The sequence below is a fragment of the Capricornis sumatraensis genome, chromosome 17 (genome assembly GCF_032405125.1).
Source record: "Capricornis sumatraensis isolate serow.1 chromosome 17, serow.2, whole genome shotgun sequence".
Lineage (NCBI taxonomy): Eukaryota > Metazoa > Chordata > Mammalia > Artiodactyla > Bovidae > Capricornis > Capricornis sumatraensis.
Window position 1 is genome coordinate 17,459,424 of NC_091085.1, and position 12,454 is coordinate 17,471,877.

At 45.8% G+C, this 12,454-nt stretch overlaps 1 protein-coding gene across 1 annotated transcript in view; it reads right to left on the bottom strand.

Annotated features, from left to right (window-relative positions):
• The window catches only part of ARHGAP10 (Rho GTPase activating protein 10), a 373,837-nt gene that overhangs the window by 105,522 nt on the left and 255,861 nt on the right, over window positions 1-12,454 (bottom strand). The window contains exon 18 of the mRNA XM_068989838.1: window positions 12,052-12,211. Within this exon, the coding sequence (XP_068845939.1) occupies window positions 12,052-12,211 (160 nt within the window). The remainder of the gene's footprint in view (window positions 1-12,051; window positions 12,212-12,454) is intronic.

The window sequence follows — 12,454 nt, forward strand, 5'->3', positions numbered from 1 at the left end:
AAGATGAGAAAACTGAAGAAGAAAGTTAAAGAAGATCTAGTCATAAAATTCTGGGAAGAGACCAACAGGTTCTGATCTGGGTAACTTCCAAGTACCAGTTTCTACCACTGACCAGACCCACTTGATCTGTTTTCATAAGGACTGGGCCCAAGGAGCAGCTGGACTCAGGGACATGCAGGGACTACCTGAGATTACCAAAACATAAATTGAGCCCAATCAAAGCTAATGAATGAACGATCTGGGAATTCATCAAACTGCCAGCACTTCGCACTATGTATTTTCTCATACCATCCCAAGATGGCTTGGCTGCAACTAAAATGTCACCAAGCTGACATAAGTGAAAAGGGACTTACTCCAGACCTGCTGGTTCTGAGCATCAGAATATCATGGTCCTGCTCGTTAGCAGTCCTGAGCACAAAGCCTTCCACTGGGAGTGATTTAAATCAGGAGGAGCAGCAGCAGAGAAGAAGATGGGACAGCCCCACCTTCCGAGCCAGCCAGTCCTTAGTTCAAATCCCAGCATGGCCGTTTCCCGTAAGTCACAAGTGAACCCTGAGTAAACTCTGGTGATGAGGATGTGTCCAGGTGGGTTCCGCAGTTCTAACCATGGACCCCTTGGGTGGCAGGTGTTGATAATGGGGGAGGCTGTGCATGCGTGGGGGTGGTGGGCTGGGAAACAGGTCCGGGAAACCTTTGTTACCTTCCTCTCAATTTGATGGTGATGAAGAGGAGGAGGAGAATGACCTCCAGGGCTTAGCTAGAGCTTTTGTCAGCAGTGAAGCTGAGAGGCCTGACGCTGTCCACTGGGGTGTATGTCACAGGAAAGCTACCCTAGGGGTGGGAAGGAGGTCAGGGAAGAGGAGTCCTTACCCACTGGCCCTAAGAGTCATTTACAGAACAATCACCCTGGTTCTCTCAAACTACAAACAAGTCAGCACTAAAAAGAAATGAGCTACCAAGCCATGAAAAGACTTGGGGGAACCTCAAACACACAGTACTAAGTAAGAGAAACCGATCTGGAAAGGCTCATACTGTATGAGTCTAACTAGATGACGTTCTGAAAAAGGCAGCATTGTGAAGACAATAAAAGATCAGTGTTGGCTGGGCTGGGGGTGGAGGGTGGACAGGAGGGAAGGGATGAACAGGCTGAGCATAGGATATCCAGGACCATGAAAACACGCCGATGGTTATGATGAATAAAGCTCGTAACTGGTTTGGCCAAACCCAAGAAGGTACAGTCGTGAATATTCATTGAAAGCAGTGATGCTGAAGCTTCAATACTTTGGCCACCTGATGTGAAGAAGACTCATTGGAAAAGATCCTGATGCTGGGAAAGATTGAAGGCGGGAAGAGAAGGGGACGACAGAGAATAAGATGGTTGGATGGCATCACTGACTCGATGGACATAAGTTTGAGTAATCTCCAGGAGGTGGTGATGGACAGGGGGCCTGGCGTGCTGCAGTCCATGGGGTCGCAAAGAGTTGGACATGACTGAGTGTCTGAACTGACTGAAGAAGGAACCACACCACGAATGAACCCTGAGTAAACTCTGGTGATAATGACGTGTCCAGGTGGGTTCCTCAGTTCTCACAGATGGACCCCTCGGGTGGCGGGCGGTGACGATAGAGCAAGCTGTGCGTGCATCGGGAAGGCTGTGTGTGCGTCGGGAAGGCTGTGTATGTGTGGGGACGGGGTCGGGGAGGGACGGGGTATGGGAACTCTTTGCACCTTCCTCTCAATTTTGTTATAAACCTAAAACTGTTCTAAAAAATGCGAAGTCTGTTCAAAAATACAAATAAGTCACTTCAGCTGTTTGACGTAAAATGCACAGAGTTATGCACACTTCATCAGACAGCTATAGCACAGATGTCAGGAGCAGGCTTTGGAGGCAGAAAGACTGTGTTCAAACGCCAGCTCAGCCCCTTGAGCAAGTTACTGAGCCTCGTTTTCTTCATCTGTAAAATAGCTCCCAACATCCTTGCATAGGTCTTGACTGGATAGATACTTTAGCTTTTCTTCTTTCACAGATGAGAAAACTGATGATGAGGGTCAGTGGGGGACCCCGAGGCCCCAAAGTCATACACCTGGTGGAGCTAAGATTCCAACCCAAGGGATTTTGTGTTCGAGCCCACTCTGCTGCACTCTGTGATCCCGTCTGCAGACTACAGCGATAAAATGTCATGTCAGGAGCGGAGCCTGGTACCAGCACATCATCACCCGCCTGTTAATACTGCCTACTGGAATTATTACTGTTCTCCATTTGTGCTTGGGGTTTCACTGGTGGCTCAGCTGGTAAAGAATCCACCTGCAATGCAGGAGATCCAGGTTCAATCCCTGGGTCAGGAAGATCCCCTGCAGAAGGGGACAGCAACCCGCTCCAGTATTCTCTCCTGGAAAATCCCATGGACAGAGAAGCTTGGCAGGCTACAGTTCATGGGGTCACAAGAGAGATGACTTCTCAACCAAACCAAATTTGAGCTTGAGAGATACGAAAGAGCCATCTCTGAAAGCTGGTTTCTTGATTTTACAAAGAAAATTTAAAGTAGGGTGGGGGGAGATTTGTCCATGCAAAAGCCAGTAAACACCCCACACTCTGCTGCCCCCTAAGAAAAGGCACTGACGGTGGTTCCTCCAGGGCTCTACCACACAAACCCAGCTCTTGGATCCTTATCTTCCCTTCCAAGACTTCTGGATGATGCTGGGAATATAAACAACCTAAAAGGGAGGTGAACGAAAGGATCAGAATCCTTCTTGCTATTTTTAACTATTTCAATACTGACTGAGTGCCAAGCTCCAAGCAATGAGACTGGTCTTTGCAGCTCTGCGTCTCCAGAGTCTCTGGCCAAGACTTCCAGATTGGGCCAGACCTCGGCCATCTGCCAGCTTTTCTTCACTCCTCACATCCATCTCTACCAGGAATATAGTCTCATCATTAAAAATATTATGGGACTTCCCTGGCGGTCCAAGGGTTAAGAATCCGCCCGCCACTCTGGGGCACATGGGTTCAATCCCTGGTCCGGGAAGATCCTGCATGCTGAGGAGCAGCTAAGCCCACGCGCCATAACTCCCGAGCTCTCGCACCCTGGGGCCCGTGCTTCCACAAGAGAAGCCGCCGACGCAGTGAGAAGCCTGTGCATCACAACGAAGAGCAGCCCCCGCCCACCGCAACCAGAGCAAACCCCACAACGAGAAAGACCCTGCGCAGCCCAAAGAGATAAACAAGAAAATCGCAAAACACTATGGAGTTCTTCCTTCTACTAAATTAAAAACTCATCTTCCGGCAAGTTCCACTCACTTGTTTCTTAGACAAGAGAGAATTATCTCCCCGATCTCCCTCTTCTGTGCTGAAGCTCTTCCATCCTCCTGAGACAGTCCCAGTGCCTCGTCTCTACTGCACACAAAAATGCTCCAGAAGGAAAGGCCCCTATCGCAAATGTTCTCACATCAAGCCACTCCACAGGCTCCTGGGGAAATACTGCCTACCATCTACACAGTTACAACACAGCAGAGACGCCTCATCCTGGAGCCAAAGGAAAAGGACAGCAGACAACGTCATTATTTTCCAACTCATCTTAAAGGAAGGAAGAAGCAAGTTTCCTGTGCTTCTAAGGCTCCTTTCTTCAAAAAGAGAAAAATAAATATCGTATATCCACGCATATATATGGAATCTAGAAAACCAGTACTGATGAATCTATTTACTGGGAAGAGATAGAGACGCAGACAGAGAAGAGACTTGTGGACACAGTGGGGAAGGAGAGGGTGGGACGAATTTAGAAAGTAACGTTGGCATATATACACTACCATGTGCAAAACAGAGAGCTGGTGGGAAGCTGCTGTGCAGGACAGAGAGCTCAGCTCAGTGCCCTGTGATGACCTAGTGGGTGGGCTGGTGGGGAGGGGGTGTTCAAGAAAGAAGACATTATATATATATATGGTGGCTCAGATGGTAAAGAATCTGCCTGAAACGGAGGATACCCGGGTTCAATCGCTGGGTGGGGAAGATCCCCTGGAGAAGGAAATGGCTACCTGCTCAGTATTCTTGCCTGGAAAATTCCATGGACAGAGTTGCCTGGCGAGCTACAGTCCATGGGGTTGCAAAGGGTCAGACACGACCCAGTGACTAACACTTTTTTCTCTTGAATATACATTTATATGCAGAAACCAACACAATATTGTAAAGCAATTATCCTCCAATTAAAAAGAATAATAAACACTCCAGAAAATGCATTGCCCTGTTGAGAGAAAAAAAAAAAAAAACCCAACAGTAAAGTATGTTTTCATGGCTATGCCAAGGAGGTCAACATTTATGAAAACTGGAAAGAAAGGAAAAAAAAAAAAAACACCTTTGAAAAGTTCTCAAAATAATCTTGCCACAGAGTTTGACCTCTACCCTGAGTGATCACAACTCAGGCAGACTCAACTTTCAGGAACTTAGGAGTTTTATTGTTGTTACTGGGGTTTCAGACATTTCTTTTTCTCTCACATGAAAACTGGTGCTGCCTAGCAACCCAGTGCCAGCAAAGCTAAATCAAGATGCATTTTAGGTTGGGTTCTTTTTGAAAAGACTCTTTCTCCCATTAAACAACAAGTGTGTGCTAAGACTGGAAGGTTCCTCATACTCAGTGGAAAATGGTTTGCATGCTGCTCACTTGGGTCTCAGTGGCGTTAAAGGATGACACGAGATCAGGAGACGCCCAGCCTGGGTGTGTGGTTTCTGTATCTACAGGAATGGAGCCGGGCTCCCCGTATCCCAAACAGAACTCACACAGCTGCTGCTGGCCTGCAGGTGGGGCCCAAACAGGGAATCCATCCCGCCATCCATCCCGCCAGTCGCGGACAGACTCTTCTAGCTTTGGGAAAACCCACTGGATGCAAGGTCAGACAGTCAGCCCCAAGGTTAGCAGAAGTGAGTCATCCCTGCCCCCACCCCCGCTGGATACCCTTCTCCACGTGGTATAATTTAACATCTGGGGATTACGCTGCGCACCTGAGGGGAAACATGTGCGCCCGTCTCACCTTTATTCCTACTGAATGCTCTGTGATAAACAGCTAGCCTGCTCTGTTACTCAGTCCCGTCCAACTCTTAGCCCACCCGGCTCCTCTGTCCATGGAATTCTCCAGGCAAGAATACTGGAGTGGGTTGCCATTCCGTTTCTCAAGGGGATCTTCCCAACCCAGGGACTGAACCTGCATCTCCTGCACTGGCAGGCGCATTCTTTACCGCAAGCCACCTGGGAGGTTCCTGTGACGGGGATATAGGCTAGTCAAGAACTCTGCAACCCGTGTTCACAAAAAGAAGGATAAAGGAAGTCTACTGAAGAAAGTCATGAACAGGAACATGACATCAGCCTTTACCACAATGCATGACCATCTCCAACAGCTTCTGTTTTCTCAGGAAGAAAAAAAAGACACAGGGATTTCCCTGGTGATCCAGTAGCTGGGACTCCACGCTTTCACCGCCAGGGTCCAGGTTCAATCCCTGGTCAGGGAACTAAGATCTTGCATGCCACACAGCACAATCAAAAAAAAAAAAAAGACACAGGCTGACTCTGAGCCTATTTCAAAGGCAAAAATGCTTCTTTTAGCAAAGTTACAGGAATCCTCATAGAGGAAAAGATTTATGTAAACAAAACGTGATTGTTGGTCAGTACCCTGTGGTCCCCAGAAATTGTACTGAACACAAGCTAAAACCAGGGAAAAACCTCATCACCTGCTGTCCCTCAGAATCAATGGCCTTGAGAGCAAACCCGTCACACTGAAAATCCAACCAAAATCCTTAACAAGATCAATGTAACTTGGATTATAACTACAGTATGACACATACTTTGTGAAGTGATTTTCTTGAGAGTAACTTTATATATCTCACTTGACAGAAATTGCCCCTTTCAATAGGAACATAAAATGAAGCAGACAGTAAAAGAAAACCACTGTGATATAGGATTTTTGCTTTTTTTTTTTTTTTTTTTTTTTCAGAAGAGCCTCAAAGGCTCTTCTGAATGTTCAAGGACCCTAGGGGAACAGATCAGGGCAGAGGCATGGAGGGAGTCACATTATAAACATAAATTTCTTTTATGACATTAAAAATGTATAAAATAACAGAACATGCTCAACTGAAATAGACTCTATAACTCAGGAGGGTTCCTTACACTTAGTTTAACTAAGCTCCTCTGAGGACCATCCCCACCCCAGCTGAGAGCTAACGGAAGATCAGGGATGAGAATGATGACCAAACCACGTACAACGCAGGGCGAAGGCGCCCACATCATCCTTCCCTTCCCTGGCAAGCCCGCTCTGACTCTTCCTCCTGTACGTTCTTCTGTGACATGGGCAACACTGAAAGTAGGCCCAGACTACCTACCCACTCCTGAACACTCATGCACTCACGGCCTTAGAAGCTGCTCTCAACAGACCTCTTACTCTTGGAGAAAACATGTCTTCCATTAGCCCTCAAACTTGCCTGTCTCCTGAGAGCAACTGGCATCACTGAAAAACAAAGCCCAACTGTCTGCCGGGCTTTGCTGTTCAGTTGCTAAGTCGCATCTGACTCTTTGCAACCCAATGGACTGCAGCAGGCCAGGCTTCCCTGCCCTTCGTGAGTTTGCTCAAACCCACATCCATTGAGTCGGTGATGCCATTCAACCATCTTATCCTCTGCCGCCCCCTTCTCCTCCTGCCTTCAGTCTTTCCCAGAATCAGGGTCTTTTCCAATGCTGGGCTGATCTTGCTAGATATCCAGACCACCACTAAAATCCTGCATGTCATAAACTAAACTCAATCTTACTTCTGCCCCAAACACATTTTTCCCTTCTTTCATTAATAACACCAATATTCTCCTGAGATGGAGTACCCAGCATCACTTATAGCCCCTTCCTCTGAGGCGCCCCACAAATCCGGCACCTGGATTTTGTCTCTTCCACCTCACAAACTGATGCTCTCCCCTGGAAACGCCCCATTCTCACCAGCGTTCCATGAGGCCTCTCACCTGGTCCTTCACGCCTCCTCTTTCATGGCAAACCTTGCTGCTAGATGAAGCAGCTCACTTCAAAACGATGAGAGGCCCTGGTACCTCCAAAATTAAACCCCAAGTCCTGTGGTGGCAGTCTCAACCTCTCCACACCTGGCCTGAATCTCTTTCCAATCTCATCCCGTGCCACTCGCCCGCGTTCCAACAAGAGGTGTGTTCCCAGAACACACACCGACTCGCTGCTTCTCTGATTACATGATGCCTCATACCTGAAATGTCCCCTTAAAACACCTCCACCTGTTCAAACTCCATCCTACAACCTATTCAAGTCACCTTTTCAGGAAGCCTTCCAGATTCCCTGCAGCTGGACATAAACTCTGCTCATAAACTCCCGGCAGCTTTCCCTCTTCTGTCTGAGCACACTTACCCTCCACCACTCCATTTCTTCTTTTCCCTACAGGACTGTCTTCACTTCTCTCAAATCTCACACTGTGTCTGAGGTAGAGCAGGCGCTCGTGACAGATGTACTGAATTAATCCTCAACTAGCTGGCCCTCCGTGGGTTCCCCATTAGCAGATTCAGCCCACAGCAGATCAAAACTATTCAGAAAAAAATTCCAGAAAGTTCCAAAAAGCAAAACTTGCATTTTCCCCATACTGGCAACTATTTACACAGCATTTACATTGTATTAGGTATTATCAGTACAAGTAATCTAGAGATGATGTAAAGAATACATGAAAATGAATACAGTGAAGTTGCTCAGTCGTGTCCAACTCTTTGTGACCCCGTGGACTATAGCCCACCAGGCTCCTCCGTCCATAGGATTTTCCAGGCTAGAATACTGGAGTGGGTTGCCATTTCCTTCTCCAGGAGATCTTTCCAACCTAGAGATTGAACCCGGGTCTCCCGCGATTGTAGGCAGATGCTTTACCATCTGAGCCGCCAGGGAAGTCTCACAGGAAAATGTGTATAGGATATGTGCAAATACTATGCCATTTTAAATAAGGGACCAGAAAATCTGTGGATTTTGGTATCTGCAGGGGATCCTGGAACCAACTCCCCACAGATATCAAGGGAACAACTGTATACTTTAAGAACAGAACAAAAATGCAAAACTCACACATTCTAAGGTGAAACCCCTATTTGAAAATCCTTGGGAATTTCACAGTACCCTTTCCATTTGGGAAATGCAATTTTCTGGTTTGCAAAGGAAAAAAGACCTTGATAATATTTTTGGCCCATGAACACTTTTCTTAAAACAACATCTTAATGTATTGAGTGGAAATGAAGCCAAAACATATGGATTAGGTTTCCTATAAAGTACATATGGATTTTATGAAAACAGCAAAGAGGCTTGGATAAAATGTGATCTCCAAAGATTAACCAGGGGTCCTTTTCCAACTCCAAAATTAATCTGGAGCTCTCTTGCTTTAATTACATGTTGAAAGTTTCCTTTTCTGACTTAGCAACTTTCCTGGTCAGAGTTAACATATTTCACATTCCTAGGGAAGAAAAATAAGTAACTAAGGAAAAGAAAACATTTTCTTTCCATTGTCATTTTGGCCGTTTCATTTCACTGCCAGTTTCCCCTCTTTTTTGAATTACAATTATTTTTCCTTCCTCACGAGACTATTCTTTCTCACATTTCCTATCCTTTCTCATTTTCCTCTTTGCTCTCAAACATTAAAAGGAACTATCAACATATCCCTCTTTCACCACATTCAAGACAAACATCAGCCTCTTTAGGTGGTGTATGGAGATCAGCTGTCAAGGAAACACATGGCTCAGGTGGGGCCAGACATCCACAGGAAGTGTTTCTACAAAACCGCCCTTGTCGGCAGAAATACTCTTCCCCATAGCAGAGCACAGACTCATACGTGAAGCCCAAACAGAAACAAAAAGCTGGGAGTGAGAGTGAAAGTGGCCAAGGATGGGACTTCCCAGGTGGTCCAGTGGTTAGGACTCCGTGCTTTCAATGGGAGGCGCTGCAGTTCAACCCCTGGTGAGGGAGACAAGATGCCACATGCCTCAGGGCCCAAAAAACAAAACATAAAACAATATCTTAACAAATTCAATAAAGACTTTCAAAAAATGGTCCACATTAAAAAAAATCGTGTTTTTTTTTTTAAAAAAAGTGCACAAAGGTGAAATTGAAGTGGGGGGCAGAAAAGAGAGAATGGAGAAATTAAGTTCTCAAAAATGTTCATTAATCCAAACTAACTGCCCTTGGACTGCAAGGAGATCCAACCAGTCCATCCTAAAGGAGATCAGTCCTGAGTGTTCATTGGAAGGACTGATGTTGAAGCTGAAATTCCAATATTTTGGCCACCTCATGTGAAGAGCTAACTCATTTGAAAAGACCCTGCTGCTGGGAAAGATTGAGGGCAGAAGGAGAAGGGGACGACAGGGGATGAGATGGTTGGATGGCATCATCGACTCGATGGACATGGGTTTGGGTAGACTCCGGGAGTTGGTGATGGATAGGGAGGGCTGGCGTGCTGCAGTTCATGGGGTCGCAAAAAGTCAGACACGACTGAGCGACTGAACTGAACTGAACCGCCCCACCCCAAGCAACCCTTAGGGTGCCCCAGACGTGAGCCCACACATTCAGGGAAAAATCTGAAACTCAGTATCTCATCTCCTCTTGGTAGGAGGCCTCAGGACTTCAGTCAATATCAGCTGTGCGTTCACAGCACTACCTAGCTCGGCCACAGCAAGGGGGAGAGCGCAGACCAGAAGCCCTCCACCTAATTCTATAAAGCTCCATCTCTGCGCATGGGTCCAGTCCCATCTGCAGTAACTACTGTAATTGGCTCAACAACGCCACTTGGAAGTTCCTATAAGATTTGTTAACAGGGTGAAAGTAGCCCTCACTACTTCCCAGAAGGACAGAATCAGGTACTTATCTCCCCAGCACCAAAGAAGAGAACAAAATGGGAAGCTGCAGCATTAGGTGGGGGGAGCCTTTTATCCAAGAGCAAGACCCCGAGTGGGTATTTTCACAAATAAATTGAATAAAAGTTCTCTAATTGGGATTTAACCTAATGACAGCTGCGCTCCTAAACATTTTCTCGAAGCTTAGAGTCTAATTATTTCTTTTCCACAAAACGAATAGTAGCCATTGTGCCATGAAGCTGTCTTACTGGATAGCTCACTCTACACGCTAACGAGGTTTAATGACTGTTTGACAGGACCATAAAAGGAGGCATAAATGCACCACTAGCTGCCGAAAAACAAAACCAAAAAAAAAACCCCACCAATGTCTGACACCCATAAGCAAGCTGCTTTTGCCACCTCATAAAGTGAATCTCTAACTAGGTTTCAAGCCTTACTTTTCAGTGGGAAGTGATATTCGCATAAGCTAGAATTGCTTCTGCCAGCAGAAGACACAGCAAGAATCCAAGGAACATTCTCCCCAGGCTTTGTTCAAAGGGACTACACCTCTCTCTGTCTCCATCCACTTCTTTGACCTCCATATATTTTACTGAATCCATTAATTCATCAAATAAATATTAACAGAGTGCCTAAGGAGTACCAGGATTTATTCTAAATGTGCAAAAAGATCTCTGTCCTCAGAGATCTAGAAGAGAGAAACGGGTAACAATTAGAAAAGTAAGCACCTTTGCACAGGATGTTAGGGATGTGAGCTGTGGGGTACAGTTCCCAAAACACGACTCCAACCCCCCAGACGGTGACTTACTTTCCATCTGGGGCTGTAATGTTTGTCTTCGCCTCTCAGCACCTAATACTTGCTTATGTATAATGCAAACCCAATTTTTTAGAAAATTTAGTAAGCAATTCAAGTTGTTGACCAATCATTAAGCGTTTTCCAATTCCCTGTCTTAGAAGTAAGAGAACCGTAACTCAGACAACACCTATGCCCCCTAATGTTCACTGCAGCACGGTTCACAATAGTCAGACACGGAAGCAACTTATCAATAGAGGAACGGATAAAGAAGATGTATATACATACAACGGAATATTACTCAGCCATAAAATGGAACGAAATCGGATCATTTGCAGAGACATGGGTGGACCCAGAGTCTGTCATACAGAGTGAAGGAGGTCAGAAAGAGAAAAACAAGTATCGTATATTGACACATATATGTAGAATCTAGAAAAATGGTATAGATGAATTTACTTGCAAAGCAAAGATAGAGACACAGATGTAGAGAACAAACTTATGGATACCAAGCGGGGAAGAGGGATGGGGTGAATTGGCAGATTGGGATTGACATATATTCACTACTGACACTATGAATAAAATACGTAACTAGTGAGAACCTACTGTATAGTTCAGACAACTCTGCACAGTGCTCTGTGGTGACCCACATGGGAAAGAAAACCAAAACAGAGGGGATATACGTCTATGCACAGCTGATTCATTATGCTGTAGAGTAGAAAATAACACTGTAAGGCAATTATGCCTCAATAAAAATTATTTTAAAAAATAAAAGAAGAATGAGGAAAGTTAGGTCCTGCTCTATATGAACAGAAGAGAGGAAAAAATCCTAGAAGATCTTGAAAGAGTCCATTTATTTTGAAAACTCACGTGTTCCTCTGAACACAGAGAAACAAACAATAGGATACGTCACCCAAGAAATTATTCATTTTAAGCCAGGGAGTCTCAACCTGGAGGCCCCAGGTTCAAGAACGCATGTGGATCTCCTGAAATTGTTGGCATAGCTGTGAGAGGAGAGGGGGGAGTTGTGTGTTTTTTTCTGGGGGGAGTGTGAAACAGACCGACAACAAATGTTTTCCCTGTGTTACAGGAAACAGACCCTGCATGAGAAATCCAAGGAGAGGAGCAAGGGCAGCAAGAAACAGCCTACAACACGGCCGATCCTTATTTGCATCTGGAGTAAACGTTGCTTCCTTAAACCAGTGGAATAACCGAAGCCTAGGTAAGCTTCAGATTTACGGAACTCCACCAAAGACACAAACTCCATGAGGACTTCTCAGAGCCAGGCTTACCATCATGAGAATAAGATCATGACATAAAAAACTAAGAGGACAGGCGTACCTCACACGGAAATAAGCCCCAAATAGGAACTACCCTAAGCAAAGGAGGAAAAAGGCACTTTTACCTTTTCATGGTTTTCGATTAAAATTTCCACAACGATGTTCTGAAACTTCAAATCCATGAGGGCAGCAACAGTCTCTTCCTGCGGCCTCATGAGAGTTGGTCCAAACACCACTCCTAAATTGGCCACGGTCATGAGGTTCTGCTTGGAGTGATTTGAAACACTAGTAAGATGAAAGGGGGTAAGAAGGTCTCTGGTTAAAATAAGGGGCAGTGACCGTGGGATGTCTGCAACTCTGCCTTTCCCTACATGCAAGAAGCCAGACTCAGTGTCCGCCACTGTGATGGCCATGCCTGGCAAGGCACCACAGGTGGGGATCCCGCCTGCCTTCCCACTTCCTTCCTTTTCTTTGATGCTCTGTTCAACCACAGCACCCTTCTTAACAATTCTATGTCTATGCTAAGCT